The sequence below is a fragment of the Hippocampus guttulatus genome, chromosome 13, assembly GCF_054856545.1.
Source record: "Hippocampus guttulatus isolate MCC_2025c chromosome 13, RoL_Hgut_1.0, whole genome shotgun sequence".
NCBI lineage: Eukaryota > Metazoa > Chordata > Actinopteri > Syngnathiformes > Syngnathidae > Hippocampus > Hippocampus guttulatus.
The window spans coordinates 296,346-322,717 of NC_141273.1; the positions used below are offsets into that span (position 1 = coordinate 296,346).

The window sequence follows — 26,372 nt, forward strand, 5'->3', positions numbered from 1 at the left end:
AAACAAAAAACAAAAAAATTACTTTCACAGGAGGAAAAACAAAAGAAAGACTTGATGGGTGCCCCAAAAATCACTTTGCCAATTTTCAAGTTTACTTTTCCCGCGTTTGTGTTTCTTCTTTCCGATTTCGTCGACGCTTCAAATTTTAATTCACATGCACGGACAGCCTTCATTTTATTTCATTTGAACTTTTTTTTTTCCGCTACCAGTGAAAGGAAACAAAATAACAAAGCACGGTGAATTTGAAGTTTGCGTTTCCGAACGAGCAAAATCAGAGACATTGAGAGAATGTTCTTCTTTTTTTTTTTTAAATAAGTGTTTCGTAGTAAAGAAGGGCATAACAATTCCAGAAGAAGAAACTAAATCTAGTGGATTTTATTTCCAAGCTCAGAACAAACTATGTTGACAGCAATAACAATATGAATTTATGAACAAAATAAAAATAAGAGCACACTTCGATTTTTTTTTTTACATAAAGAAATCATTTCTGCCATACACAAAAGGCAAACAAGAACACTCTCTTCGTTCTTGTTCATTTTTATTTGATTTATGTTGAGAAATATGCTGCCATGCGCACGCACGCACGCTGCTACTGCGCGTGCAAGTTGTCCCACAAAACTAAACCGGAAGCCGCGTGACACACTTTGATGTGCTGCTAACCTACATACGCCGACGCGCATTATTTCTTGCTAAAAGCTCAAAACGCGCTCGTGCACGTCCGCGCCAAAACAAAAGGAGAAAGAAAGAAAGAAAGAAAAGGTTGCAAGGTCAGCTAGCTTTTATTTCGTCAAGTAGACGGCAATAAATTTGACCCTCGACGCTCTTTTTCTTGCGTTGAGGTCAAAGCGACATAAGAAAAAAAAATGGAAAGAAAAGAAGAGGACATTCAAAGACACGCGGCTGAATATTTCGGGGGAGTGGGGGGAGGGGGGTGTCCAGAAGACGAGCAAAAATGTTGTTGGCAACAACCAAAAGGACGAAAAGAAGGACAAGCGGCTTCGGGCGAGTCTGTCAACTTGTTTCACATTTCTTCAGTCAGAGACTAAAAAAGGACAACAAAAAAAAAAACTCTGCGTCACGTTTAATACTGAAACATGTTCAAGTGTAAATTTGGACAAACGAAAAAAAGAAAACATTTGAGCTAACATTCTAGTCGCCGTGACACGCGCACGCGCTAAATACACACAAGTCCAGAACACCAACAATAATATCAACAATAATAATAATAATAATAATAATATTAAAAAAATACCTGGAAACTTCCCGGTTGTCCTTTTTTTTCTTCTCCTTCTTCTTCCTTGTTCTAAACGTTAAATTCTTTTTGTCAACTGTTCCGCTTAACAGTGGCGGAGTGTCGGTTCCGTCGCCGGTTCCGTTAGTGGATGAGCGGGTTGGATGCGGACGCCTGGTTCTGGTGCGTGAAATAGTCAGAGAGGCCGGCGGACAGTCCGGATGGGAAGGCCGGCAGAGAGGCGCCCATGGGCGCCCTCAGGGAGTCACACGAGCCGGCCTGCGGGGAGCCGGAGGCCGGGGCCCGGACGGCCTGGCCGCCGGCACCGGGGCCGGCGCCGCCTCCCCCGGCCGCGCCGCCGCCGCCGCCCGGGCTGCTCACCGGGACGTGCGGGAAGAAGTAGCTGGTCTGGCCGGCCAGCAGGTTGACCGAGCACGGGTTGAGGGAGTACGTGGTGCCGGAGCAGGGCACCGACAGGCCGCAGGGCACCGCCGAGGCCGCCAGCGCCGCCGCCGTCAGATGGTGCGTAGCGTACGGCAGCTCTCCGCCGACCAGCCGCTCCATGCTCAGGCCGTTGGACGGCGGCGAGAAGGGGTGGCCGTGGACGTTCTGGCCCAGCACGGCCCCGTAGGACATGGGGTGGGCCGGGTAGGCCGCGGCCGCCGCCGCCGCCGCCGCCGCCGCCGCGGCCGCCGCGGCCGAGGCCCCGTTGTAGCCCACGGCGGCGCCCGCCGCCCTCGGGTGGTGCAGCGACAGGAAGGGCGACATGGGCCAGTAGAGCGAGCCGGCCCGCTCCATGAAGGTGAGGCCGGAGGTGAGGCGCGCCCCCCGCTTGAAGGCCAGCTTGGCCCGCGAGGTGGTGGAGCGCCGGCGCAGCTTGCCAGTGGTGCCGCCGATGAAGACGTCGTCGCTGCTGGGGTCCAGCATCCAGTAGTTGCCCTTGCCCGGGTCGTCGTAGTGGCGCGGCACCTTGACGAAGCACTTGTTCAGCGACAGGTTGTGGCGGATGGAGTTCTGCCAGCCCTGCTTGTTCTCGCGGTAGTAGGGGAAGTTCTTCATGATGAATTCGTAGATGCCGTTGAGCGTCAGGCGCTTCTCGGGGCTCTGGCGGATGGCCATCATGATGAGCGCGTTGTACGAGAACGGAGGCTTCTCGAACTTGCCGCCCTTCTTCTCGCCGTCCTTGCCGCCGCAAGCGTCGCCGCCGCCGCCAGCCGCGGCCGACGCGTCTTTGCCCTCCTTCTTGTCTTCAGGCTTCTCCGCCGCCTCGGGGGCTTCGTGGCCGCCGCCTGAGCATTCGGGCCCCGGCGGATCGCTCTTGCCTTCCGCCTTGCTGGCGTCCTGCTGCGCGGCGGCGGCGGCGGCGGCGGCGGCGGCGGCGGCGGGCTTGAGCTCGTCGTTCTGGTGTTGCTGGTGGTGGAGATGGTGATGGTGGTGGTTCTGCACGTGATGGTGGTGGTGGTGGTGGTGGCTGTTGTTGTTGTTGTTGTTGTTGCCGCTGCCGTGCAGGTGGTGCTGGCCGTGGCCGTGGTTGTCGCTCCGCACGGCCTCCGGCACCAGGCTGTGGATGGTGAAGGACGACTTGGGGATCATTTTGAGCTCTTTGCGCTCGCCCATGTCCAACATCACCGAACGGCGTCGGAAGTGTGCCGCCGAGCCGATCGACAGGACGGGAAAGGGAGGAAGGAGGCAAGGGAGAGGGGGGACGGCTGGAGGAGAGGGGAAGTGTAGCCCAACAAACTATTTCATGTTCGCTTTGGGGAGAAAAAAAGGCAAACACACACTCAAACGCGCACGCTCGCATACAGTCGTCCGTACGCGCACGGGACGTAGGCGCGCGCGCGCGCGCACGCACACAAGGATGGGAGACAGATAGCGGCGATTAATTAGCGAGCCGCTGCGGCACAACACATTGGTCGGCCCTTCGCGCCGGTCGGCCAATCGGCGCCGCGTGAACTCCGGCGCCGCAGCCAATCGCCTCGCGCCGGCAAGCTGTCGCGCACGCGCACGCTAAGAGAAGTTGCCGCCCAGCGCGAGCGCGAGCGCGAGCGCGACGGGGCCAAGTGTTTGCCAGGCTTTCGCTGCCGTTCGCGACGCGTCTCGTTCACCCGGAAGAAATGGGGCCGGGGGGCTGGCGGCTGGAGGGGGCAACGCTGCGGGGGGGCCGTGACGTAACCGCGGCGACCCGCTTTACTTTGTCATTTCTTACAGTGGGGGAAACAAATGGACTCGTTCCGCAACACATGCAGACGTCGGCTTAGCGCGCATGCGCAAAGGCACATCCTTCTCCGCAACTTTTGAAGGACGGGAGTTGTTGCGTCGCTCTTGGAATGATTTCAATGAGGGGTAACCTGACCCAGGCCACCCATCAACAGAGGCGGCGAAACTTGTCGCATTGCGAGTACTCAGATACTGGCGGGGAAAAAAAGGGAAGTAATGCTTCAACTAATTATGTAAAACGAAAAAATGTATCCATTCTGAAATGCATTGAAGTACAAATCCGAGGGCCCCCCCCCCCCCCGCCAATGGAAAGAGGCAACAATTCAACTCATTTCCAAAGGTGCAAACTCTGCGTTTTAAAAAAAATGACTTTTTACTCTGAATGGAAAGTAATGATTGAAATTTCCAAAAGTTGGTATCCTCGAGCGGTGGACAGATGACAAAAGCGGAACGACAACTGCAATTTGAATATTTGTTGGATTGCGATGACCACTTCCGGCTTCCTGTTTGTCAGCTTCCTGTTCCGCTTCCATCGTCAGCGTTGCCCCGCCGACTCGGATGCCCCCCCCCCCCCCGTGGAGAGCCGCGACAACAGACACATTTTTGTCTTTTTGGGGGGGGGGGGGGGTCCGGGAAGGACACACCGCCGATGACTTGATGACGACAAAGGTGAACGTTTCCTGAAGATGACCTTTGAACCGCAGCAGGATGTTCCTCATTAAGTGAGGAGCCGGCTGTCAATCAGGCAAGTTTGAAGCAACTTAACAAGGCTCCCAAAAAGACCCGCGTCGTGGTTCAGTGAAGGACCTCATCCAGTCTTTGGGTCAAGTCTCTAGATTCGCTCTTTGTATTCGTTCTTTCTGCTAAAGTCTTCGCAAGTCTTTGTATTCTCTCGTCTTACGTCCAAACGCCGAGCCTTGATTTGGTGTCAAGCCTCGGTATGAACTCAAACGAAGGCGGCGCGTGAAGTCTCGATGGATAGCTTTCGTTTCCGTGTGCGGTCTTCACACCAAATCGGAAGCCTTCATGTCTTCATGTCTTCGCGTTCGGACTTTCTATTTTGTCTTCACCGACTCGCGGTTGGGTCGTCGTGCTCAGTCTTTGTGTTTTGCTCGTATCGGCGTCGGGCAATTTGGCCGTCCCTGACGATTTGGTCAGCCGAAGGTGAGCGCGGGCACATTCTGAGCTCCGCCGGCACGCGGGTGGATGTGCTCACGTTTCATTCCGAAATATGACTCGAAACGCGTGAAGTCGATTTACGGAGCTCGTTCCGATTTCTTCGAGCGGGTCACCGGTGGGCTGGATTCATGCCCGCGATGGAGCCGAGGCCTCTTCCCGACCGCGCCCGTCTACGAAAAAAACGTTCGACTGCGCTGCGCACGGAACCGGCTCCCTTCGTGGGAAAAATCTGTGTGCGGCATTCAAGTTTGACTTTTTTTTTCTAAGACTCCACGAACGTGACGTTTTGAAAGCAAGTCTCGGTGTGAAGTCTGCTCCAGCGGTTCCTTCCCATTTAGCTTCCCCCCCCCCCCCCCCCACCCAACCGGGGTGTCCTCTGCAGTGAGACAACAGCGCTCCCCAGCGGCCTAAAGAACAACTTCACAATGTCTACTCATCGCCATTTTAAAATCCAAACATGGTCAAATATTCCTCCACACGTGTTGACGGACGTAAACGCACAGGCAGACGGGACTTTTTCAATCAAGATTGTCACCACCGCGATCATCTGAAGTTTAAATAATCATGTTTCTGTCATGAAAAAAAAATCAATTTCTCTCTCTATATATATATATTTATATATTCCTCCCAGTGGTCGGAATGTACTCTTTGCTTTCGTCTAAAATGGCTTTTAAATATCTCAATGCGAGTGTGTTGGCGTTTTTTTTTTAATGGTGATTCGGGAGCTTTCGCAAAGGAAGACACTGACATCTCGTGGCCAAAAGGCGAATTACATCCCCGAGTTGAATGGCACGCGAGGTTCCGCGATTGCAATAAGTGATGGGGAAAAAAATGGCGGTATGCGAGAAATCAATGACGTCATCAAACACATGACAGAAATAGCGATCGATCGGCTCCGGCACGGACGAGAGAAATGGATGGACGCGTGCGCGCACGCGTGTCAGGTGCGATTGGGCAGGGACGGGAAGTCACCTCGCGTCTCAGGAAGTTGACGGCGACAGCATTGTTCTCCGGGAAGCGACCACTCTGGCGGCGCTTCGGCGGTCCCTGAGCACCCGCGCGTCAACGACGTCGACGCTAATATTAGCCCAGGCTAGCTAGGAAGCCGACGGACGCACTTTAGCGTGTCAAGCGCGAGTTTGGCATGTTTTGACGTTTCCTCTCGAGATGAATTGCGGAAGGTTTCCCGAAGAGGCCGACGGGAAGTGGAGCCGAGGCGCTCGGAGGTCGCCCTCGCTTCCCGTCCGGGTCTTCCGTTGGCACGCGGGCGTATGCTCGAAAGTGTCCTCCGGACTTTTGAGTTGCCGTTTGGGAATGATTTGACGACATCGTCTGCTTCCGCGTCCGCCAAAATGGCGCTTGCGCTTCCGCTTCTTCGTGCTCACGGAAAATGTTCCGGGGGTCCGATGATGCAACATGCTGCAAAATTGCCGGCGCCCTTTTGAAAACGTGGAGCCGTTCCTTGGCTTTGTTTGCAACAAACTATTTGGCGGGGTCGGTCGCGCCGCTATTTGAGCAGCGCGTCGTCGGAAGGTCGCGAAATGAAGCCGGCCGCCATGGCTTTGAACTTTCGGCAGAGCGAAAGCGGTCGCCGTTTTCACTCGGCACGCCTCTTCAAACGAAAAAAAAAAACCCCGCCCCAAAAGCGGCACGGTCTCCAGTTTTGGTCACCGGCCGCCAGCGGGCCAACAGTCGCGCGCGGCCGGCGTCGGGGTCGCCGGCACAGCAAGACCCGCAGATAAGCGGCGGCGTCCGGGTGGGCGGCGGCAGAGTAACGACTGCGCGTTGTGGTCTTGCTGCTGTCTTTGGCGGTTTTCAAACTTGGCTTGCCATCGCTGCTGGTAGACCAGCACATAAAAAAAAAAAGGACAGAAAGCAGGTCACGTTTGGTTGTTTTTTTTAAAGCAGGGCACGAAACGGGGGGCTCCGTTTCAAAACGGCTTCCGGGCTGAATGTGAGCAACGGCCAAGCTCCGAAAGAGCTTTCTAACGGAGCGCAGGCATGTCGGGCTCTGCCCCCCCAGGGGGGGAATCGTGAAGGCAGTCTTAAACTTTCAGCCCGCGGGATAGGCCGTTCCAGTCCCCGCCCTAGTCGTCGGCGCGGTCGTACGCGGCCTCGGCGTCGGGGTCCTTGCGGTGGGCGGGCGGCAGCAGGTGGCGGGGCAGCTCGGCCGGCAGCTCGTAGCCCTCCAGCTTGACCTTGATGAGGTGCTGGGCCAGCGCAAACTCCTGGTCGTCCAGGCTGCCGTCCCGGTCGCAGTCGGCCAGCTTCCAGATCTTGCCCAGCACGCTGTTGGGCAGCCGCGAGTTCATCATCTCCTTCTTGGCGTTGACGCCGCTGATCTTGCCGTTGACGGGCATGAGCGTGTAGAAGATCTCGTCGTAGCGGTGCTTGTCCCGGCTCACGATCCACTCGTCGCCGGCGTCGGCGCCGGCGCCGACGCCCTCGCCGTAGCCGCGGCCGAAGGGGCCGTCCTGGGAGCCCTCGAAGGCGCCGCCCGACACGGCGGCCGGCGGCGCCTTGGACTCCTCCTCGCGGATCATCGTCATCAGCCCGGCGATCTTGGACGCCAGCATCTTGTCCACCGACTCGATCAGCTTCATCTTCAGCGACGGGAACTTGCCGAAGTCGTAGTGCTGCAGCATGTCCTGCGAGAGAGACGGACGTCACGGCGGCCGCGTCGCGCCCTCCGACCGGCGCTCATCGCCACTCGCCCCTCCCCCCCCCCTTTTTGGCGCCGGCGAGGGCGTTGACAAAAGATCACGTGAGCTCGGCTTGAGAATCCGCCACACGACGCGGCCCGGGAATCGATTGCGATCGCGGGAGGCCCGACGGAAATGGGAACGACGGACGGCGGGTGTCAAAGCGCCGGCCCGGGGGCCGGGTCGGGAACATCATTCAACGCCTTCGGGCCCGTCATTCTTCACATCTCGACTTCAAAGCGGCCGGCGCCGAGAGCTCGCGCGCTCACCTGCATCTTGGTGACGTCGGGAAAGTCTCCGGGGCTGATGTGGTGCTCCCGCTGCAGGATGGCGTAGATCTCCGGCAGCCTCAGGATCAGCTCCTCCTTCTTCTTCTCGCGCCCGAACAGCGACGGCATCTCCTTCTTCAGGTAGCTGATGATGTACGCGTGCACCTGCGGGAAGCCCGGCCGGGCCGGCGGGCGGTCAGAGGTCATCCGGAACCGGGAGGAGGCGGCGACGGGCCGGCGCCGGCCCGAGACGGAGCGGAGGCGGCAACGTCCCTCCCGGCAGCGAGGAAGGAAGCGCGTCCCGTCCGCGGCGCCGCAAATAGAAAAGGCCGGCGGGTGAAGACACGGAGAGCGGGAACCGCGCCGGCAGTCGGGCCGCATAGCGCGCATTCCGCGAGCATTTCCGTGGGCGGCCACTTCATTCCACAGGTGGGGGGGGGCACCACTCAGACTTCAAGACCCCGCCAACTTATTTCCAAATACACGAGACGGACCGAGAACTGTGTCGGAGCCACGACAGTGTTACGCGGTTCAGTTTTCCGCATTCTTGACCACGGACTTGGACGCCCCCCCAAAATTTCAGATCAGTGTGCCCCTCCGCCCAAGTGTGCAAAAGTAGCACAGGAAGGTAGAAGGTTGGTTTTTTTTTTTTGTTCTCCTGAACAAAGTTTGATTTGTTAGCTGACGTGCGGCCACTTTAGAGTGCCTCGTCGTCCTACATGAGTGCAACACAAGGTTGTATTGCTGGATTTTAAGCCCAAAAATCCGTTTTTCCCAGGTTATAGCTGCGGGAGTTGATTGGCAGTTGACAGAGCGCAATGTAGTGGGGGACCTTGCCTGACATGCTTTTTTTTTTTGGGGGGGGGGGGGGTGTCATTGTCACTCTCATCTCAGACTTACGCATGTCACCTCTGATTCATTGGCAGCCGAGGAGGCCGCTTGCCGTCTCACCTTGGCCAGCCGAGCCCTCTTGATGAGATCGTTGAGTTTCCGCAGCGCCGCGTTCCTCGGGAGACTCTGGATGTCTTTGAAGAGGTCCTGGGACTCGGCCTCAAAGAGACGTCTGAGGGCGAGACGGAGACGGCGTGAAGCGGCGCCGCGGCGGTCGCGGCGGACGGGGGACCCACCTGTTCTCCGTGTTCTGGAGGGGCTTGGCCCAAAAGGAACCCAGGTAGACCCGCACCACCTCCGGGGTGTTGATCACTTTGCCCAGCGACCACATGAGGGCGCCGTACACGCGCATCAGCTGCTGCGTGTCCACCTGCCAAAGGACGGCGCCCGGTGAGGGAGGGTGGCGGAAAGCGGCCGCGGGGGGGAAGGCGGGGCTGACCTGGTCGGCCTTGTTGAGGACCACCCTGATCTTGTCGTCTTGTCCTTTGAGGGCTCGGATGGCCTCGGAGAACTCGTCCGAGATGTCCAGTTTGTGGGCGTCGAAGAGCAGGATGATCCTGTCCACCCGCTCGCCGAACCAGCGCAGAACCTCGGCAAAGTCGTAACCTGCGCGCAAAAGGACGCCCGGCGTTTGCGCCGACGACCCAAAAGCCGTCCGGCTCTCTGCCGAGGACAGCCGACCCTCGTTTTTTCGTGAGGGTTGCGTTCCGGGGGGCCGGGTCCCCCGAAGGCGCGTGGCCCCGACGCCTCCCCGATCGGACCTCTTCAACAACCCTCGTCATGTTCCCTTCCCGCTCCCCCCCTCCCTCAGGCAGGGGGGGGGCGTGGGGGGGACCCCCGAAAGTCAATTTGGACAACGGCTTCCCGCAGGCGCCGACGTTGCGCGTTCAGGGTGTCGCGTTCCCGCAGTTGAGCGTGGCGGGCTTTGCTCAGGTGTCTCTTCATCAATAAATCAAGGCCACGCGACAAAGACGAGGCCCCCCCCCCCCCCCCCCCCGGTGTCGCTTTCCATCCGCGGCTCCGAGTCACGCGTGTGCGCGTGTGTGTGTGCGTGCGTGCGCCTATGACGGGATGACCGGCTGGTGACTTGGCAGGTTCCATTTCCCCTTTGACAGGAAATGCCGCGGCTCCAGCAATCTTGCTTCCTCTTTCCAGGGTTGCGAAAGCGCATCACGCGGCGACGCTCGACTGTGTTGATTCAAAAGAAAAAAAAAAAAAAACAACGAGTCGGCGGCGTGGCGGCCGGAGACGTCAAACGTCAAGGAGCGCTTTCGACTCGTGAGGTCATTGCTCTCGTGACGGACGGCTGGGCTCGGGTCACGTGACTCCACTTTGGGACTTTTTGGGGATTCGTCACGGGCTCAAAACGTTTCCATGTGGCGGAAAGCCTCCCCCCCCCCCCCAGCCCCCTCCTTCCCCCAACCCCAACCCCACCCGCCCTGCGGAGGCCTCTCACTGGTGATGTCATCCCGGCCAGAGAGCGGCGCGTGTGCCGGAAGAGCGCGCGACCGCACGCACCTCTGCTGATGCGCTGCTTCTCCCCGGACAGGATGCCCGGCGTGTCGATGATGCTGATGCTCTGAAGAACCTGATTGGGCATCTGAGAGCAAATGAACCTGAAGGCACAAGCAGAGCGAGGCCAAGTCTCGGACTGTCGCTTTTTTTTTCACCATGTTGCCGCTCCACGGCGTCGTCTTTTTGAGCGCACGATTGATTTTACAACGCGCCCCCCCCCCTCCCCCACCAATGTTGCCAACTCCGACTCACAATCGCATGTTGACCATAAATCCCGCGACGGGCTGACAGGCGGGAAAAAACAAGATGGCTTTGCTGCCGCGTGTGACGCACAATCACTTCCCCCTGGAAACAATACCTACAATGGCTCATTGAGGGGGGGCGGGAGATGGGGGGGGGGGCGAAGGAATTTTCATTTGGAGTAAAAAGTCAAATATGGATGTCAAAATCTTCAAGAAAACAAATGCCAGCATTGAACTTGCTTTAAAAGCCTTTAAGCCTGTTTCAATAGACATCTTCGTTTTTAAATTGCCCCCCCCCCAAATAACCCCCAACCTCCACCCAGAGTGAATTTTGGTGTTGCCCTTTACTGTGACGTTTACCTGTTGAGGAAGGAGTTTCCAAAGGCGTTGAGCTTCCTGAAGGGCTTGTTGGGGTCCACCACCAGCGCGTTGCCGGGGACCACCCCCTCGCTGTCGCCGTACATCACCGCGATGAAGCCGTCCGTGGTGGGCTCGGGTCCGATGCGCATGCCCGGGAAGTCCTGCTCCAGAAGGTACCTGCCGCCGCGGAAATGTTGCGTCAGTCGGACGTTCAGTCGATACTCGCATCTTCTTTATCCGCTGCCAAGAGCGGGCAGGATTTCGATGCGCCGAGACATCTCAACCGAGTGTTCGTGCCCCCCCCCCACCCACCCCATCGCAACATGATTGGCTGTTGCACCCAGGCCAGACTGCCTACAACTCCAGCGGGATTTTGAATCCCGCCGGAGTGACGTCGACGCGGTGAGTCCCGTTCGCGTGATTCGTTTGGAAGCCTTCCGGTTCCCATGATTCGGCGGCATTCCGCGGCACAGGGCGGGCCTCCCAAGCGCCGCGCGACCGCGGCTCGTATTTCTCCGCAGCTTGGATCTGCGAGTTGCGCGCTGCTCATATTTGAAAAAAAAAAATCATAACAATTCCCAAACGCACGCGAGCACGCAGATGCGATCCCTTCGCACTTCCCGCGTCGCAGTCCAGCCACAAATTGTACTCGGCAAGAGTAGCGTTCCGTTAGAAGAATGCAAACTGAGTAAAAGTAAAAAGTACACTTGCAAATCATGTTCGGAGCAGGCACGGAAGCATTTATCGGCCACGTTGTGGGAAGGGGGCGGGGGGTTGAAATGTGGCCTGGAACATCCTTCATTCAGGCGCGTTGAATATCCAAACTCATTTCCCATCCTTTGTTGTTGACGTATTCATTGTTTGGGTGTTACTAACCGCGTAAAAGCGCAGATCAATTCCGGGTGAGGCGGACGGCGTTCTGCCTCCCTTCGTACTTGCCAAACGTCTCCATTGTGAGACCGTCGAGGTGTTCTTATCCGATCTTTCCGAGTAGGATTCGCAATTGTTTCTCCGAGATCAAAGTCGACTTTAACGTCGCGTCCGCGTCGGTCCGTGCCAAGTTGATATCCGGGTCGCAATTTGTTTTGTCCCCCCGTTTGGTCTGGCGCTCGGCCTAGTGCTAGCCTCAACTCCATGAGTAGCATTCAGGGAGCAAAGGTCAAATAAGCGTCAAATGCTTTGCGTGAAAAGAAAGCCAAGGTCTTTCTCGCCGGGCCAGTTTTGAATGCCAGGACGCCATCGTTTGATGACCAACGTCACACTCGACGTGGCTGACGGATTTCTCAACCTGACTCTGATGTCAGTGCGGAGCCGGCCAGGGACCCTCGCGGTGTGTCGGGAGCCGCGTCCAGATTTTTTCTCGGTGACAAACCCGTTCCAATCTGTAGCTAAGCTTCCCCCCCCCAAAGTAAATCAAGTTGAGCGGCCTTTGTCACTATCAGTCCCTTGCCTGTACCGGTCTGGTCACGTCGAGCGCCGTCAGTCACAAACTGCGCGCGCGCGCGCGTTTGTGTTCGGTGCACACATGACATATGAAGCCAGCGCAGACTATGGAGGCGTCAACGTCCTTAGGCGTAAAAAAAAAAGGGGGGGGCGCGCTCGGAGGTCATCGAGGTCCGAAGTGAGAGCAATATGTGAAAAGTTGACTTTGGTTGAGAAAAAAAAAACAACCCAAAACGTGTTTTTACAGCTGCGAGCGCGAGATGGCCTTTGACGAGGCGCCGCGGTCACGTGACTCCAGCCCGCAAACATGAAAGCGCGACTGCAAAAGGATCCGATCGAGCCCCCTTGGCGTCGCGTCGTCAATATGTTCGAATGTCGAATCGGAAGACGACGGGCGCGAGTTGGCTCGACACGCCGGCACCTCCCGTTCGCTCGCTGCGACATCGCTTCCGAGTTGTCGAGCGCCGACTTGCGGAAGTGCTCCGCCGAAGGCCGCGCGCCATCCGAGTGAACTTCGGAGATTCCCTCAAAGCAAACGAGGGAGGCCTTTGGTTTTTTTTTTTGCTTTTCTTTTGGCTCGTTTGAAGGCATGCGAGGCGGAGCGTTTGGACGCGGGCGTGTTGATCGGCGCTCGACGACGATTCGGCTCCTCGGAGCGCGCCGACGGGGTGGACCCACCTGATGAAGGTGGTCTTGCCGGTGGAGTACTGGCCCACCAGCAGCACCATGGGCTTGCTCTGGAAGTCGGCCGGCTCCAGGGCGGGCGAGTGGAAGTCGTGGAAGAGGTACGTCTCCTCGAGCGGCAGCAGCTTCTTGCTGTAGAGGCTCTGCAGCCCCTCGGTCACCGTTTGGTACATCTCGCCCTCCTTGTTGCGGCCGCCCTGCTCCTGCTTCACCCAACTGAACATCACAAATCGGCAGCTAAAAAAAAAAAAAAAAAAAAAAAAAAAAGGAGAAGCTCTGGCGCGACCGGGGGGTACGAGTTCCCTCCTCTTGTCGAGCTTTCTGCTGCCACCGACTTTTGGACCACCTTTGGACGCGCGGAGCCGCGGGCGTGCTCGCGCCAACAGTGCCGCCTCTGTGCGAACGAGCGCTCTGCCCACCCGCCGACCTGCGTGCGGGAGGGGCAGAGCGGTTCCGCAGTGGCCCCTCCCCTCCCATCTCCAGCAAAAACAGAGGTGTGGATGCCTTCCGTGACGCTCAAACGAAAAACATTGCATGTGCGATGAGAGGTGGCGTCACGGAGGGAATGCATCACGTGGCACTTTGGACGACGTTCGGAATCGTTGCCCCCTTCAGGGAGGGAGGGGGGCGGCACGTTTGGGGTCGACGTCGGGCGCTCGTCCGCTTCCTTGACGCTCAGCGCGTGCGAATTCATCAGTCGCTCACTTTAAAAGATGATCTGCACAGTCAAAAACGGTTGCGTTCAGTTCTTGGCGGCTGCTGTCAGGCTGTTGATGAATAAACACGTGAAAACCTGGACCCCCCCCCCCCACACACACACACACACTCACCCATTTTAAATAGCACAGCCACTTTTGTACAGTCCATTTTTCAAATTGTTCTTTTTGTGCACGCAAATACTTGTTTTCTTTTACTTCTCATATTTCTGCTGCTGTAAATTGTGAATTTCTCCATTGTAAGACAAATCAAGGTCTTTCTTCTCTTCTTTTCTTCCTGTTACAGCGTCTTAAATGTCAGATTTCTTTTTGTTCCAGAACAGTAACTTTGTTGAGTACGGTGCGTTATGTTGGGAGTGGCTTACAATAATATGAAATATACTTTTTAGGACTCCAAATTGAAACACCTCCCAATAATGTGGCAACGGGTACGTCGGTATTCCTTGTTTTCGATGTAAAAAGTTGCGAAATACAGTTGGTTGGTGTGAATTTCGCATTCTTAGACGTAGGCTACGCTCACGGTTACGCAACCATGCGCACCACGTCTTGCGTAGTTGCGTACTAGCGAAAATGGCGGCGGCGGTGCTGAGATTCGAACCAATCGATTCCGGAAATGGCGGCCAAAAATAGGCAAAGATTCAGCGCGGAGATGTCTCGACGTGCTTAAGTGCCTCGCAGACGAGCGCCGACCTTGCTTTTGGGTTTGTCCTTTCCATTAAAAAAAAAGGGACTCTTCTATTTCCTTCGGAACCGGGAGCATTTTGAGTCGTAACGGCGTCATCTTGTGGTTAAGTTGCGCAGAGCTTTCACTACAACGCCACAAGTAGTCGTTCTCTGGTCATTTAGTTCCAGATAAATTATTTATCCTTTGAAAATATGTTTTTTTTGTACTGCACATATTGCCAAATTACGTATTTGAAGGTGTCAAACTATTTGTTATGGGTTATTTTCCTCAGACAGGAACCTGAAATGTATTTCCTCTTTTTTATTTCACAATAAATCACTTCCAACGCGAACGACAAAATTCCGCGTAAACATTGGTTGGCGGCGGCATAAAGAGATTATTTCTCAAGTATTAGAATTACAAATATTCGACAGGAACGCACTGCACTTACTCAACAGGTGGCGCAAGCGAAAGAATAGAAACTGCCGTCCTCCGAGTGAAGGAGCGGAAGCGGAAGTGATGTCTTATTTTGAAAGAGCGAATTTTTAAACCAGTTGGCCGTCCGAACCGAAAAAAACCGCAAGACCCGTAAAGACAATAAAACGACCCCAAAAATGACCGCAAACTTCCAAATTCCGCCCTGAGCCTCGAAGTAAGTCCACTCGCGGTTATTCAACGGACGTTTTTGTCTCGGCTTTGGCGAAGACAACTTTTTACTCCCGTTCAAAGGAACGATGGTCGCTCATGGATGCGGTGAACGGACGCTGTTGAACGGCGGCTTTCATTTTCAATACAATACATCCTGATTTATATTTCTTAACAAAATGAAGCATTTTGCATGTTTTCCTCCCAAGTCGCATTTTAGTCTCCAATTGTGCATTTCGTGTTATTTTTTTTTTTTTTTTTGCAAATGAATATTCTTCCATGTTCGTTTAGCTGCAAGTGTTGACTTGTGTTGGTGCTTTCCACTTTATTTGAAGGAGTCGTCTCTTATGCGGCATCCTTTCCCCGTGAATATCCGAATGCATTTTTGTTGTTTGTGGTCTCCAGCATCAGACTTGTGTTTTTCCGACCAATGTGTGACCTCTGACCCCAGAGTAGAGCAACATGAAGAAGAAAGCCAGGCGCTCCCAAGAAGCGGTCACCGGCAGTCAAATGGTGGGCCAACGTGAGTATGGCGAGAGCGAAGAAGGCGTCCCTTGCCAACGACCACGGTGGCAAGAACGACATCCGAGTCGAGTTTCAGAGGCAAAAAAAAAAAAATAACCATGGGAAACAATGGTGCAGATTCACGAGAGCCTTTGCCGAGTTTGACAAGTGGCGGACAAAGTGAACAACAGAAATGGCTTGAAAAAGGCCGCACGCGCAACTTTACTTTTGCCTTTCAATTGGATTTTGGATGGACTCTTTTTGACTTTTGCATGTCATGTGAAGGTTGCGTTCTGTGCCGAAGCTGTGAGGACGACCCGGCCTTGTTGGGGGACAAAATCACTCTGCGGGACGACAACCTCTGCGTGCACTACTTCTGCTTGGTCAGCTTCAAGCTTCTCACTGGACTTTGACGGGACGACGCGTCCGTCCGTCGACGGACAAAGCCGTCCTCGCCGGCCGTCCGCTGAGGCTTTTTGACCTGACGGCGCCGCTCTCCTTGCAGCTGACGTCGTGCGGCGTGTACCAGCGAGGCAAAGACAGCGAAGGCGTGTTCGGCTTCCTGGTGGACGACATCAAGCAGGAGATTCGCCGCTCTGCGCGACTGGTGGGTTCGCTTTAGCGGCGCCGGCGCCTTTCACGCCGACTCACCGCCGCCGGTTGCTGCTGCGTCCTCCAGACGTGCTGCGCGTGTAAGAAGAAGGGCGCCTGCGTGGGCTGCTACGTGAAAAGTTGCCGGAAGACGGTTCACTTCCCTTGCGGACGCAAGAGCGGCTTCGTGTCGCAGTTCACCCAAAACTTCCCGTGAGTTTGGCGCCGTCGTGGTGGTGGCGGTGGCGGTGGCGGTGGCGCGCCGGCAAGCCAAAGGCTCTGGTCACATTTGCTGTGCGCGCGCAGGTCTTACTGTCCCGACCACAGCCCCTTTCAGTCTGCGGCCGTGACCTCCAACCTGAGCCTGCCCCAGTCGTGCTCCGTGTGCTTGGACGCCATCGACGGCGACCTGTCCTACGGCGTCCTCAAGTGTCCGTCCTGCCACGGCAGCTGGTTCCACAGGGATTGCGTGCAGGTAACGCCGCAGACGCGCATAGCGAGACCCCCGTCGCACCCGTCTCACGCTCTCTGCGCGCGCGCGTGTGTGTGTGTGTGTGTGCGCGCGGGCTTGCGTCAGCGGCAAGCACACAGCGCCGGCCTCTTCTTCTTCAGATGCACGTTGTGTAACAACAAGGACCAATATCAGCAGGAGATGCTGCGCATGGGGATCTGCATCCCCGAGAGGTACACGACGCCACACAAACAAAAGGAAACGCGCGACAGCACGCCGGATGACGCAACGCGACACAACAGCTAGAGGCTGACAGAGGAGTGGATTTTCACTCCCGTCCTAGTCCCGAACAAGAGTAAAAAGAAAAAAGAAAAAAAACGTTCCCGACTCCCCGTCCCGCTCCAATTTTGGAGGTCAGCTACATAAAAAAACAAAAAAGCTTGTTAGGCGCCTCCTCTTCCTCATGGACTCTGTGAGGATGTTCCTCACGCCCCTACTGGATAATCCCGGTACTGCATGCTCAGGCAAACATTTGATCCTGTACCGCGGATAAAATGGAATAACATTCAGAGTTCAGACGTTGAATTGTTTTTGTTCCGTGGCTAACAAGAAGGCAAAATAGCACCAAACGACATCGTACGAGGTAACACGACAACAAAGGCAAAACACGCGGCCGCGCACCAAACGGGACGACAATGCGTAACACGACGGGAGCCCGAAAAGAAAAAGGCCAAAAGCGGCGCAACGACCGCCAAGAACGGAAGGCCAAACGAGAGAGACGCCGAGGCACTAAGGCGGCGGCGGCGGCCGGCGCTCTCGTTGTCGTTGTCGTGCAGAGACGCTTCGTGGGAGTTGGAGGCCGACGCCTACGCCGACCTGCTGGAGGTCTACGTGCACTGCGACGCCCACGCCTGCGTCTGCGCCAACGGCCGCGCGCACGCCGCCAAAAGCGGGTGAGTTGAGCGCCGGCGCGCGGGTCCCGCTCCCGCTCGGCGCCGGCCTCCAAGCCCACCGACGTGATCTCCTCCCGTTGCCGCGGTGACGCCCAGGTGGTTTGCCGTGCTGCGGTGCCTGCTCTGCGGGTCCAGGGGGACGCACAGGAAGTGCTCGGGACTCGCGCTGAACGCCGCCGACTGGGCCTGCCCCGAATGTGCCAAGTCCACCGACGGAAACGGTGACAAAACAGCCGACACGTCATCCCTTTTGCGCTGGCGTGCTCGCCAGCGTGACCCCCTTTCACGTTGACATCCAAGCCCGTCGGAACCGACGCGGCGCCCCTTTCGCCCCCGCCGTATCGCTGAAGCCGCGTTTGTGTCCAAACAGCCTCCCCGCTCGCGTCTCCTCAGGCGGCCCCGAGGAGGACCGCCGCAACCAAACGTCGCCTCCCGGCGCCGCCCTCGCCCGTCGCTCGCAGAAAGCCGTCGCGCGTCTCTCCCGAGGAGCTTTTTTGACTATTCTCATCTTTTCCTCTGTTACTGTAACATTTTCTTCTCAGGATAAGCTATTTTTTCCATTTCTTTTTTTCTGCGTCATCTATCAGGGTACAATTTGTAATTCTCTCTTGGTTTCTCGATGTCTTGTTGGCGTCCTCGTCGTGTTCGCGTGTTTGACCGTGTTTCCACTTTGGAGCTGTGTGCTTGAAGTTCTTTTCAAATAAATCTTTACTTCCTTGAATGCTCGTTGTATTGAAAGGGGCACTTTGAGCAGGGGTGGTCCATTTTTCACTATCAAGCTCGATTTGGGTTTTTTTTTAACTTGCATTTCCAATATTATCCATTTGTTTTTTGAGGAAGACTTTCATTCATTCATAATGAGCAAAACGGAGAATCGAGTGCCATCTACTGGGGAACTGATGGAATGCAAGGCCTTCACCTCCGAGCACGCGCAGTGCGGTACCTCGGAGAAAAGCCTTACCAGCGACTTCTTCAGCAGAGTTGTAAGCGAAATGTCATCCCAAACGACTTCTCAAGTGACGGAGGAAGCGCGTGGCATGACGTTACACGTAGCAGAAAGATGGCGGCGAAACATGGCAGCCTCCGTAGGAAGCCGCGCTCGATGTAATATCATAGCCGTGACTTCACCTCTAAATAAGAGGCTCTAATTACATGACCAAAAATAGATATAATCAACAAACTCTCCATTTAAATGACAGCAAATTATTCTCGGGGTTGAATTTTACTGCTGACATCATTGGGACATACGGACCGATTCTCAAAGTGTTCATGTTCAGCCCACCCAGGTGTCTCTTCGATCGGCGTTTGTATTCGGATCATTTTTGCCCTATGAAGGCCGACAAAGTTTGAGATTTCCTCCGAGGACCGCAAGAGGGAATTCTTTCAGATTTAAAAAAAAAAAAAGGGTTTTGTGATTCGTATGTTTGTTTTTCACAGCGCTGATAATCACGTCATGTCCTTTGGAATATTCCAGCCAAATTTCCATTTTTGGACGTCGACCAGGCGTCAAATGTCGTTCACTCAACAGTCACCGGAGTGATACATCCCTTTCGCGTGTCTCGCGATGGTTTCGACAAACGGCGTCAGAGCGGCGACTCTGTTTTTATTTTGCGTCTTTGTGTTGACACGTCATCGAAGGGCCACAACATCCAAGATGGCGGCGTCGGTTCGTGACAAGCAGACGGGTGCGTGCGCTTCATTGCCGAATTTTCAACTCCCTCGTCATTTTTCATCCGCGGCCGCCGTCCCACCTTTGATATTTATGCCGGACGCGAAATTTGAACGGGCCTTCGGCCTCTCTCGATGCTGACCGAGCCTCGGTTAGCCGATGACGTCTCGTCTCCGAAGATTTGAAAACGCCGAGACGGGAACAAAACTACAGCGGGGCCGAAAGCTGATGGAGCAGACGGTCGTAATGGTAACGCGCGACAAAGTAACGTAAGGCGAACCGACAAAAACACGCAACCGTGTGGAACGCGTGAAAACGGTGGCAGGGCGTCAGAGTGAATTTTCGAACGCACCCTCGGCATTCCTCGCTGCGTTCAAACTACAGTCCCGTCTTTGTTTTAAGTCCCCATTAAAAAAAAAAAAAAAAGGGTATCTGCATCCGAGATCGACAGAGGAGCACTCTGGTTTTATTGATCAAAGCGTTGGCCGTCGCTCCCCGCACGCATGAAGTGATGTGAAGATGTTGTCGTCACCTTTTGTGTTTTGCCGCCGTTGTCCTCCAGTGGCTCTGAGGCGCATGTTGAACTTCAACACTCCTCCCGTGAAGAACGCCACATCCGAGCCAGTATGGAAGGTAAACGGGACGCCGTCGTTACCGACGACGCCGTTGAAGTACCCCGAGCAATGTGTGTGTGTGTGTGTGTGTGTGTGTTGTTTCCTAGGTGTTGATCTACGACCGCTTCGGTCAGGACATCATCTCGCCTCTGCTGTCCGTCAAAGAGCTGCGAGACATGGGCATCACGCTGCACCTGTCAGTCGCGCACGCACATCGAGGCGGCTCACCTCACCTCACCGCGCGTACATGAAATGCGCTTGCGCCCGTGCGTTCAGGTTGCTCCACTCTGATCGAGATCCTGTTCCCGACGTGCCGGCCATCTACTTTGTCATGCCCTCGGAGGAGAACATCGACCGGATGTGTCAGGTGCTCGCGCGTACGCGCGCGTCTCCTTTGACGGCTTGAATCGAATGGCGCCGACTCGATCTGATTAGATTTTTTAATGTATTTTGTGGCGCTGTATCCAAAACTTGCCCGTCACCCAATTTTCGTACAAGTTGACGCGGTCAGATTTGTGACGTGCGTTTGTGTGCTTAGGACCTGAGGAGCCAACTGTACGAATCTTACTACCTGAACTTCATCTCGGCCATCAGTCGAAGCAAACTGGAGGACATCGCCAGCGCCGCGTTGGCCGCCAACGCCGTCAGCCACATCGCCAAGGTTGCCGCGGTTACCCTTCCACGTACCGGTGACCCGTGCGGCTGCGTTGTTTATTGATTGATTGATTTGCAGGTGTACGATCAGTACCTGAACTTCATCACGCTGGAGGACGACCTGTTCATTCTGTGCCATCAAAACAAGGAGCTCATCTCCTACCACGGTGACTCTCGCTCGCGATGTCGTCGGTCGCGCCGGCGAGCGTCTGAACCCTTTTGTTGTGCCCCCCCCCCCCCCCCCCGCAGCCATCAACAGGGGAGACATGCAGGACACCGACATGGAGGCCATCATGGACACCATCGTGGACAGTCTCTTCTGCTTCTTCGTCACGCTGGGTGCGCCCCCCCCCCCCCCCCCCCCCCCGCCAGCCGCTCGCTAAGCGGCCTCGGTTTCGGCGCCCGCTGACGTCTGACGCCGCGTGCGTCTGCGCAGGTGCCGTGCCCATCATCCGTTGTCCCCGCGGCAACGCGGCCGAGATGGTCGCCGCGGTGAGTCTCCGGACGCTCGCCGACAACCGGGCTGACCTTCCCGTACGAGGGCGAAGCGCGGTCGGTCTTGAGCCGTACGAGTAACCCGCGCGTCCGCCGCGTCTCGCAGAAGCTGGACAAGAAGCTGCGGGAAAACCTGCGCGACGCCAGGAACAGCCTGTTCACGGGAGACAACATGGCCTCCGGGCAGTTCAGGTAAGCGACCGCGCGGGCGACGGGCTGGCGGGCGCGGGCTGACGCGTGGCGCCCGTGCGCAGCTTCCAGAGGCCTCTGTTCGTGCTGGCCGACCGCAACATGGACATGGCCACGCCCCTTCACCACACGTGGACCTACCAGGCGCTCATCCACGACGTCATGGTGAGATTTACTTTGACGTTCCATCAAGATCAACGCGAGCACATTTGAGGTTGTTGCGAACGGACCCGATCCCGTCCAGCTTAAAAAAAGTGTGAGCGGCATGCGTTGTTGGGGCCCCGCCAGGACTTGCACCTCAACAGGGTGATGCTGGAGGAGGGCGCGGGGGCGGAGGCGTCCCCCGCCGGCGCCAGGCCCAAAAAGAAGAGCCGACGCACCTACGACCTGACGGCCGCCGACAAGTTCTGGCAGAGACACAAGGGCAGGTGAGTCAGGTCCGGCGGCGCCCCCCCCCCCCCCCCCCTGCGCATTTCTGAGCCCGCGTCGCGTCCGCCCACGCAGTCCCTTCCCGGAGGTGGCCGAGTCGGTCCAGGAGGAGCTGGACGCGTACCGGGCGCAGGAGGACGAGGTCAAACGTCTGAAGAGCATCATGGTGAGGGAGGGGGGCCGGCCGGCAACGTCGCCTGCCGCGAGTGGCTCTCTGCTGACCCCTCCCTCTGTCTTTTGGGGGCAGGGCCTGGAGGGCGAGGACGAGGGCGCCATCAGCATGCTGTCCGACAACACCGCCAAGCTCACCTCCGCCGTCAGGTGCGTAGCCCTCCTTCACTCCACACCTCCTCGGACCCAAAGCACTCTTCTCCGAACCCCCCCCGCCCTCCACCCCCCGGATGTTATCCGTCCCTTGCGGCCTCCGGGGGGCAGTATAATACTTACGTTCATCCATATGACCGGCGAAGACCGTCTCGGTGCCGCCACTTTCATGTTGGTGGTTTGTTGCAGAGGATAAAGAATATATGCCGGCGGCAGGCCCCGCCTCTAAAAGCACCGCGACCGGTGTGGGGGTATTTTCTCCACGTCTCATGTTTGCACTCCGTCGTCGCAGTTCTCTGCCCGAGCTGTTGGAGAAGAAACGCCTGATCGACCTGCACACCAACGTGGCCACGGCGGTGCTGGACCACATCAAGGTGAGGAAGGCCTTCGGGGCGCCGCCAAAGGCCGCTCGTGCCGCCGCGCGCTCAAGTGTGTCGGCGCGCGGCCTGCTGTGTTCAGGGCCGAAAACTGGACGTCTATTTTGAGTATGAAGAGAAACTGATGAGCAAGTCGACTTTGGACAAATCTCTCCTGGACATCATCAGCGACCCGGACGGTACCGGCGCACACGCGCACGCAGGTCGTCCCGTCGCAGCGCTTTTGATGCGTGGTGCGCCATTTTCTTTTTTGTGTGTGCGCGTTTTGGGTTGTCAGCGGGGACTCCAGAAGACAAGATGCGACTCTTCCTCATCTTCTACATCACAGCTCAGCAGCCTCCTTCAGAGGTAACGCCGCTGGAACCGTCGCTCCGCTTTCATGCTAGCGTTACTTTGTTTACGAATTCGCATCATCCGAATCGGCAAACAATTGGACAGCTTTATCACCGTGGCTAGTCGGAATGAAATTCCTCAACTCACTCGAGCATGTCGTCCCTCAGTCGATTTCACAAGGCGGCGCCTCTTGTCTCGCGCCAATGAACGCGACGGATCCCCGCAGACCGAGCGCCAACGGCGGCCGAGGCTCTCGAAAGGACCGCCGGCCCGTCCGCGCGTCCGCCGCCGGGCCTCTTGACGGTTCTTTGGCAAAGGGGTCCGCGCGCGCGCTAGCTCGCGCGTCCGTCCGTCCGTCCGTTTGCGCGCTGATGACCATCGCAGGCCCGTCGGCGGACGCGAGCCAGCCGGGAGAGCGGCGACGTTGTAAATCCGTCCTCGGCCGTCTCGCCGCTTTCGGGCCAAAGGCTTCCTCAGCGCGGCGGAATGTTCTCTCGCCGCTCTTCCTTTTTTTCGGACTTTTGCGGCGCGCTTCTGGTCGCGCGTCCGGCGATGCAAATGAGCGAGGCCAACTTTGTGTCTCCGCGCCCGCAGTCGGACTTGGAGCAGTATCAGACGGCCCTGCTGGACGCCGGCTGCGACCTGTCGCCCCTGGCCTACATCAAACGGTGGAAGTGAGTCGCGGGGCATGCATGTCGGCACGTAACGCAAGTAAACAAGTACATTTCCACGTCTGCTCCAGTTTGCGCAATGGAAAGTATTGTATGGAGATGGGCCGCCTGGAAATGAAGTTAAGGCCCTCCCCCCGGGGGAGCCCCGGCAGCACGAAGATGTCCACGACGATCGGAGGAAAAAAAAGAGCCGTTTGCGGGAGGAGATTTACAGCCGATGACAACCCCCCCCCCCCCAAAAAAAAAAACCCTCCCCCCTTCGGAATTCCAACAACAAAGCCTGGACGGGCTCCTTATTGATGCGCTACGATTCAGTTGATGGTCACGTTTTCATCATCAATCAACGCTGGGGTCAAACTCCCGAAGCTTCCCCCCAAAAAATCCACAGCGCACTAATTTTTTTGGGGGGGGGTGATAATCATTGGTGGAATTGGGATACGCCTCCCCGCCTCCTCCCGGTCGCGGGCCTCGTCCGTCCGGAGCGTCTCCCGCGACGCGTTGACTGAGAGAGGATGGGCAGTGTTTGATTTTGTTTTGTTTTTGTCCCGCCGCGCAGGGCCTTCACCAAGATGGCCGCCACCCCCGCCAACTACGGCAACGGCGGAGTGAAGCCCATGGGGTAGGTCGGCCGTCTTCACGTCCCCAAAATGCCATTGAACCCGATTGCCGGCCCGACCTTGTCCTCCCGCGCCGCTTCTGGCCGTCTCTCCTGACGCCCCCCCCCCCCCCCCCATCTGCCCCCGCTCCCCTCGCCCGGCCTCCCGCTCAGTCTGTTTTCCCGAGTGATGAATAGCGGCTCTCAGCTGGTGATGGAGGGAGTGAAGAACTTGGTGCTCAAGCAGCACGTGAGTCCGCCGCCCGCGCGTGACAAACAAAACAAGCAAACACCTGCACAAGTCGTTTCCACGCGGCCGTCGGGGGTTTTTTTTTTTTGCTCCTTTCTCATCATTCTTGTCCTCCGTTGCCATCCGTTGTTCCCCTTCAAAGGGGGAACCGGCGCCAATTTGGCCTTTTCAACCAGCGGGCGCCGAGAGCAGCTCGATGATGTCAGCCCATGATGTCGTTATTTCAAAAAATACTTTTTTGCGTTCTTTGTTTTTCCAGACAGATTTCTTTTTCTTTCTTTTGTTTATTCACCAGCAAGGGTCATTCGCATACTCATCAGGAGATAAAAAGGTCAGGAGGAAAATGCTTAAAAAAAAAAAAGATTTGGATAAAATTGAAGGGTTCCTTAGAAGAAAAAAAACGATTTTTAAATGCATTTTTCTTTCCCCAAAATATTTTTTTCAAAAAGTTTGGACAAGAAAAAAGTTCAACTGTGGATTGAAACACAAAAGTAAGACTTTATTTCTTTCCTGTGCATTTTTTTCTAGCTTTTTTTTGAGACGTATCAGGCACAAGTTGTCCTTTTTTTCTGCAATTTTGTTGAACGTGAAATGTTACGCAACTAAAATCTGACTTTTGACATTTTTTTTCCGGGGGAAAAGTTGCTCCTAATGTTGTTTTGTGATTTCCAGAACCTTCCAGTCACTCGAGTGCTTGACAATCTGATGGAGATGAAGTCGCATGCTGTGAGTAGAACACACACACACACACATAAAGTTGTTGTTGCTGAAAGGAGGACACTGGACAAAAAAATTGGACCGAGGATGAAAGAGTGAAAGAATTTCCTGGACTGTGTGTGTGTGTTTCATTTCTTTTCTACTCGATTTCCTGAGCTGGTGCAAATCCAAGCTAAGGTAGCATTGTGAGGAAGCTCCGCCTCCTGGCTAACAATCATTTGAACAGCGTGGTGTGTTTTTCTCTTTTGGTCGCTGTTGCAGGAAACGGACGAGTATCGCTACTTTGACCCCAAGATGCTGCGCGGCAGCGATAGGTATGGCACGCACGAGCGCGCAGGCGCAGGCACTTGCTATTTGCACCGCCCTGACGGCACGGCTCCGTTTGCGTCTTCCCCAGCTCCATTCCCAGGAACAAGAACCCTTTTCAGGAGGTGAGTCCATCGATTAGGGACTTCATCCATTGACTGCGTCGGAAATCCGTTGCCGTTGTTGTCGGCGGGCAGATGGAGAAAAAAAAAGATTTCACAAAAATTATACGTGTAAAAAAAAAAAAAAGTATTTCTAAAGAAGGAAAAAAAGTTCTCAAAATTCAGTGAAAAGCAAACGCTCTCGTTTTGGAAAGAAAAACATTGCAGCTTTTTTTTCTTTTTTTTTTTTTTAATTCTGGAATTTGTTTTTGTCGTTCAGGCCATCGTCTTTGTGGTGGGCGGAGGAAACTACATCGAGTACCAGAACTTGGTGGACTACACAAAAGTACGGCACCGCACGTCCACGACCTCATCTCTCAACACACGCGCGCACACGCAGTACTGACAAGCACTTTGTGTGTGTGTGTGTGTGTGTGTGTGTTGGGTCAGTCGAGAGCAGGCAAGAAGGTGATTTACGGCTGCAGCGAACTGTTCAACGCGTCGCAATTCATCAAACAGGTCAGTTGCAGCTCGCCTTCCCCTATTTCGGCTCCCCAAATTGCCAGCGGAAGCCAAACAACAAACAAGCAATGAGGAAATACAAACACGGACATGCGAGAGAACGCACACTAAAAAGAAAGCAGACAAAGCGACTTTTTCAAGACAAAAGCAAATGTAATCTTCTGTGGACATGACAACATTTTTTGAAAAGTCTTTTTCAGAGATCAACTTTTTTTTTCTCCCAGAAAGTCACTTTTTTCCCAATAGAATAAAAGAAACAAGCTTACTGTAAAAGAAACCCCGTATAATATAATATTTGTATTTCTATTTAGCGCTGCTTTTGCATACTTTTTCCCCCAAGCCGCAAATTTTCAACTTGTCGGGTGGCTTTTTTTGTTGTAAACCCTGAAATTGAACGCGCTGTGTGTGTGTGCGTGTGTGCGTGTGTGTGTGTGTGCGTGTGTGCGTGTGTGTGTGTGTGCGTGTGTGTGTGTGTGTGTGTACACCCGCGAGTCTGCAGCTCTCCCAGTTGGGGCAAAAGTGAGGCCGGGGACATGGAAGAACATTTTCAACGTGTGAGGATGAACGCTGCAGAGAAATGACGGATGGATGTTTTCTGTCAGCGTAAATACAAACGAACTTGACCAACTTTTTGGGGGGGGCGGGGAACTCTGTATGCTTCCAAATGATATGACATAAGTGAGGAACCCCCATCTGTCAATCAATTGCCACCCTTCCCCCCCTTTCTGCGATTGACCAACATGTCAAAATAAAAGAACCTTGAGCCACATCCAGTCCGAAAATGTCATTGTATGTGCCCCCCCCCCCCCCAGACAAAGATGTGTGTCATGAGCGCCGACAAGTTGAGGAGTATCCCGCTGCTTTGA

At 55.5% G+C, this 26,372-nt stretch overlaps 4 protein-coding genes across 6 annotated transcripts; 2 read left to right on the forward strand and 2 right to left on the reverse strand.

The window, feature by feature from the left end:
* Positions 1-360: 360 nt before the first annotated feature.
* On the reverse strand, positions 361-3,732 carry foxg1a (forkhead box G1a). Its single transcript, XM_086126636.1, has 2 exons — positions 1,253-3,732; positions 361-1,042 (listed from the first exon to the last, which is right to left on the reverse strand). Exon 1 carries the CDS (start codon positions 2,855-2,857, stop codon positions 1,376-1,378), a length of 1,482 nt encoding a protein of 493 aa, XP_085982762.1. The 5' UTR covers positions 2,858-3,732; the 3' UTR covers positions 361-1,042; positions 1,253-1,375.
* A 2,778-nt stretch (positions 3,733-6,510) lies between these two features.
* Positions 6,511-13,119, reverse strand: ehd4 (EH-domain containing 4). Its single transcript, XM_086126635.1, has 8 exons — positions 12,731-13,119; positions 10,610-10,786; positions 10,011-10,108; positions 8,932-9,098; positions 8,729-8,862; positions 8,553-8,664; positions 7,602-7,766; positions 6,511-7,278 (listed from the first exon to the last, which is right to left on the reverse strand). The coding sequence occupies exons 1-8, from the start codon at positions 12,958-12,960 to the stop codon at positions 6,718-6,720; spliced, it is 1,644 nt and encodes a 547-aa protein (XP_085982761.1). The 5' UTR covers positions 12,961-13,119; the 3' UTR covers positions 6,511-6,717.
* Positions 13,120-13,298: 179 nt separating this feature from the next.
* g2e3 (G2/M-phase specific E3 ubiquitin protein ligase) lies at positions 13,299-17,981 on the forward strand. 3 transcript variants are annotated; one of them, XM_086126638.1, is made up of 10 exons: positions 13,299-14,768; positions 15,213-15,284; positions 15,551-15,648; positions 15,771-15,872; positions 15,945-16,069; positions 16,163-16,331; positions 16,434-16,540; positions 17,144-17,260; positions 17,357-17,481; positions 17,631-17,981. In XM_086126638.1, the coding sequence occupies exons 2-10, from the start codon at positions 15,224-15,226 to the stop codon at positions 17,756-17,758; spliced, it is 1,032 nt and encodes a 343-aa protein (XP_085982764.1). In that variant the 5' UTR covers positions 13,299-14,768; positions 15,213-15,223; the 3' UTR covers positions 17,759-17,981. The 3 variants fall into 3 exon arrangements, with proteins under 3 accessions (XP_085982764.1, XP_085982765.1, XP_085982763.1); XM_086126639.1 differs by having other exon boundaries at positions 13,299-14,153; XM_086126637.1 differs by having other exon boundaries at positions 13,299-15,648.
* Positions 17,982-18,792: 811 nt separating this feature from the next.
* Positions 18,793-26,275, forward strand: scfd1 (sec1 family domain containing 1). Its single transcript, XM_086127047.1, has 25 exons — positions 18,793-18,945; positions 19,492-19,562; positions 19,651-19,739; positions 19,820-19,910; positions 20,082-20,204; positions 20,277-20,364; positions 20,447-20,536; positions 20,634-20,689; positions 20,799-20,884; positions 20,947-21,046; positions 21,170-21,309; positions 21,386-21,476; positions 21,558-21,631; positions 21,927-22,008; positions 22,094-22,190; positions 22,289-22,359; positions 22,939-23,018; positions 23,572-23,634; positions 23,785-23,860; positions 24,533-24,586; positions 24,839-24,891; positions 24,975-25,008; positions 25,265-25,330; positions 25,435-25,503; positions 26,006-26,275. The coding sequence occupies exons 1-25, from the start codon at positions 18,825-18,827 to the stop codon at positions 26,027-26,029; spliced, it is 1,989 nt and encodes a 662-aa protein (XP_085983173.1). The 5' UTR covers positions 18,793-18,824; the 3' UTR covers positions 26,030-26,275.
* Positions 26,276-26,372: the final 97 nt, after the last annotated feature.